The 2,608-nt window shown below is 35.3% G+C and overlaps 1 protein-coding gene across 1 annotated transcript in view; it reads right to left on the bottom strand.

Annotated features, from left to right (window-relative positions):
• Positions 1–2,441, bottom strand: part of LOC102214577 (uncharacterized oxidoreductase YjmC-like) — a 10,712-nt gene extending 8,271 nt beyond the window's left edge. Inside the window, exon 1 of the mRNA XM_005728230.2 lies at positions 2,289–2,441. Coding sequence (XP_005728287.1) covers positions 2,289–2,296 — 8 coding nt within the window. The 5' untranslated portion in view covers positions 2,297–2,441. The remainder of the gene's footprint in view (positions 1–2,288) is intronic.
• Between the last annotated feature and the right edge of the window lie 167 nt (positions 2,442–2,608).

The following is a 2,608-nucleotide window of genomic DNA, read 5'->3' on the forward strand; positions in this document are numbered from 1 at the left end:
AGGTTAAATAACCATAACCATCTTGGTTTCTTGACCTGAGTATATTTGGATGAAAGGGGTGGCTAGCTAATTTTATTAGAATGGTGCAGTGGTACTTCATTTATATAAGTGTATTAAATGCTGTGTCACTTTTGTGCAGTGAAAGACAGACATTTAGAAAGCCACAAAAAGTTCACACACCACACTCTGCAACTCTTATCAATACTTAACCATAAAAACATTTATTTATTATTTATTTTCACAAGGCTTGGGTGTATCATATTTTCTTTACCTGGTTTGTCCATGCACCACCTCCAGTGGCTCATCACCACACTGGAGCATCTGAAAGTGGTTGGGCTTGCCCTGCTGCCTGTGTAATTACAACTAAATGCCAAATAGGACAAAATAAAACACACCTAACATCTATTATTGTATGTATTTTTTTACTACAGGTTCATTCATTTTCATTTTATTAGCACCAGAAGTTGTTTATTTGGAAAGCATAGCTAGCATACCTTCTTTGTTCTTTCACTTTTGACACGTGGATATGAATGTGTAACACACATGACTAGGCTGTCAGCCTGTGTAGTTGTATTACAATTGTCTCCTTGATGAGCTTAATTAAATGTTTCTGTGTAACACATCTGAATCTGTGTGAGCTGAGCTGATTACATCATGCATATTTTGTGTTCACCTTTGAGCCCTGCGTAAATAATTGTTTTGGCTCACTGCATCTAATTAAAAATCAGTGCACATGACCATGGCAGTCAGTTAAACTACCACAGGTGTTTTCTGCCTTATGGTCTAGCTCTCATTCAAAGACTGGAATCAAGAACAGGACATAAATAAAGTAAACTGCAAAGCTCCCCCATACTCTACACAACAGTTCCACCATGGGGATTTGTTTCCTGCCCTGTGCTAATTCAAATTTCCATTTTTGAAGTGATTGCAAAACCTGTAACCACACTGATGATATACTTGTGGTAGAGGACTGCCTTCAAGAGAACACCTGAGGAGTATATTGTGAACTTCAACATGGCCTGGCTTTCTTACATTAACTGGCTTGACAAAACCTAAAAGCCCAGTCAGTCATGATGTGTATCATGATTAGTGGTTATCAGTTGGTTATCAAACCTTTCTTTCCTTCCTGTAATAAAACACGTTTGAACAACTAATGATAAGTTCTGAGTGTTTAATGGTGAAAATGTAATGCTTTTCATCCTGTTGTCATTCTCATCCTCCTTTTTGCTTCTTTCAGAATCAATAAAAATAGACATAGAAATAATTTACCCTGAGACTATTTGTGATAAAAAACAAAACAAAAAAACATTTCCGTTTCTTTTGTAAAATTAATTTCCAGCAAGATATTTTCACATTCCAAGAATTACCCAAAAGAAAAAAAACAAACAATAAAAGTAAGATAAGTTAATGAAAGTTTAACATAATTGTGTATAATTTCATTATTGTTATTTAATGCATTATTATTACTTTGATGTAAGGAGCAATTTACCATTCTTTATTTTTGGCCAGATTTTGGGCATTGCACTCAAAACTAGAGGCGCATGGACAATTCAAATATTGATAGTATTGATACCAATGCTGGTATTGGTATTGCTTAGGTACTAGCACAATAGTATCAATACTGTGTTTCCAGGTTGCCAGCCAGTTAAATAATTATGATATCATTATTATTAGTAGTAGTAGTAGTATTGGAAATGAAAAATGCCTTTCAGCTTTTCAGTTTCAAAAAACATGAAATGTTGAAAGGTGTGTTTTGTTGTATTAACTAATTATTGTGGAAAGTAAAACTCACAGTAATTTTGGGGGTCATTAAAATGTGTTCAGAATTCGCACATTATTTATGATTCATCAAATGAAGTCGTAGCACACTGCTCTTCCCTACATTAGCTTTATAGGTTAAAAGTATCGGTATTACCAGTAATGGACAAATGCTAATGATTTGGTGGCTCGACACCAAAAAATGTAGGATGGCACAGCACCGCTGTAAGCTGACGTTTACGTTTTTTTCTCTAAAATCTAGCAATTACGAAATGCAGTGAGATGGTAGAATATTAATAAAGATAGAGACGATAGAAATACTAAAACACGGTAGAGGTAAACGTCTGTACACATAATAAATAATAAGCTACTGCATCACAAAAGCACTTTTTGTCGCAAGTCTTGCGATTATGTTAATCACAATGAAAAAACTCTTGGATGAGTTGCTAACTCGTCTTGGCGCACAGGTTTTTATTTCATTGACTGAATCTACAGATGTCCTTTGACCACACTTCTAACCACGCTCCTACCTGTTCATGCTGACTTTGCTGTCCTTTCACTATGATGGTCTGTCGATCCTGGATCAGATGTGTTGGGGGTAAATCCGATGACCTGGCAACTTGCCTCAATGTTAGGAAACGCCTATGGGCTCAAAATGTGGTCATAAATATTTTGTACTTGTAAAAAAGATTTGTATGTGTAAAAAAGATTTGTGTGTGCGTAAAAAAGATTTGTAGGTGTAAAAAAGATTTGTGTGTGCGTAAAAAAGATTTGTGTGTGGACTTAGAAAAAAAACCCCTGCAAGTTACAAGTACGGATTTTGACCCTATTTTTCTTCCTTTCATCTGAT

Source organism: Pundamilia nyererei, unplaced genomic scaffold (genome assembly GCF_000239375.1).
Source record: "Pundamilia nyererei isolate P.nyererei 1_Seehausen unplaced genomic scaffold, PunNye1.0 scaffold00027, whole genome shotgun sequence".
Taxonomy (NCBI): domain Eukaryota; kingdom Metazoa; phylum Chordata; class Actinopteri; order Cichliformes; family Cichlidae; genus Pundamilia; species Pundamilia nyererei.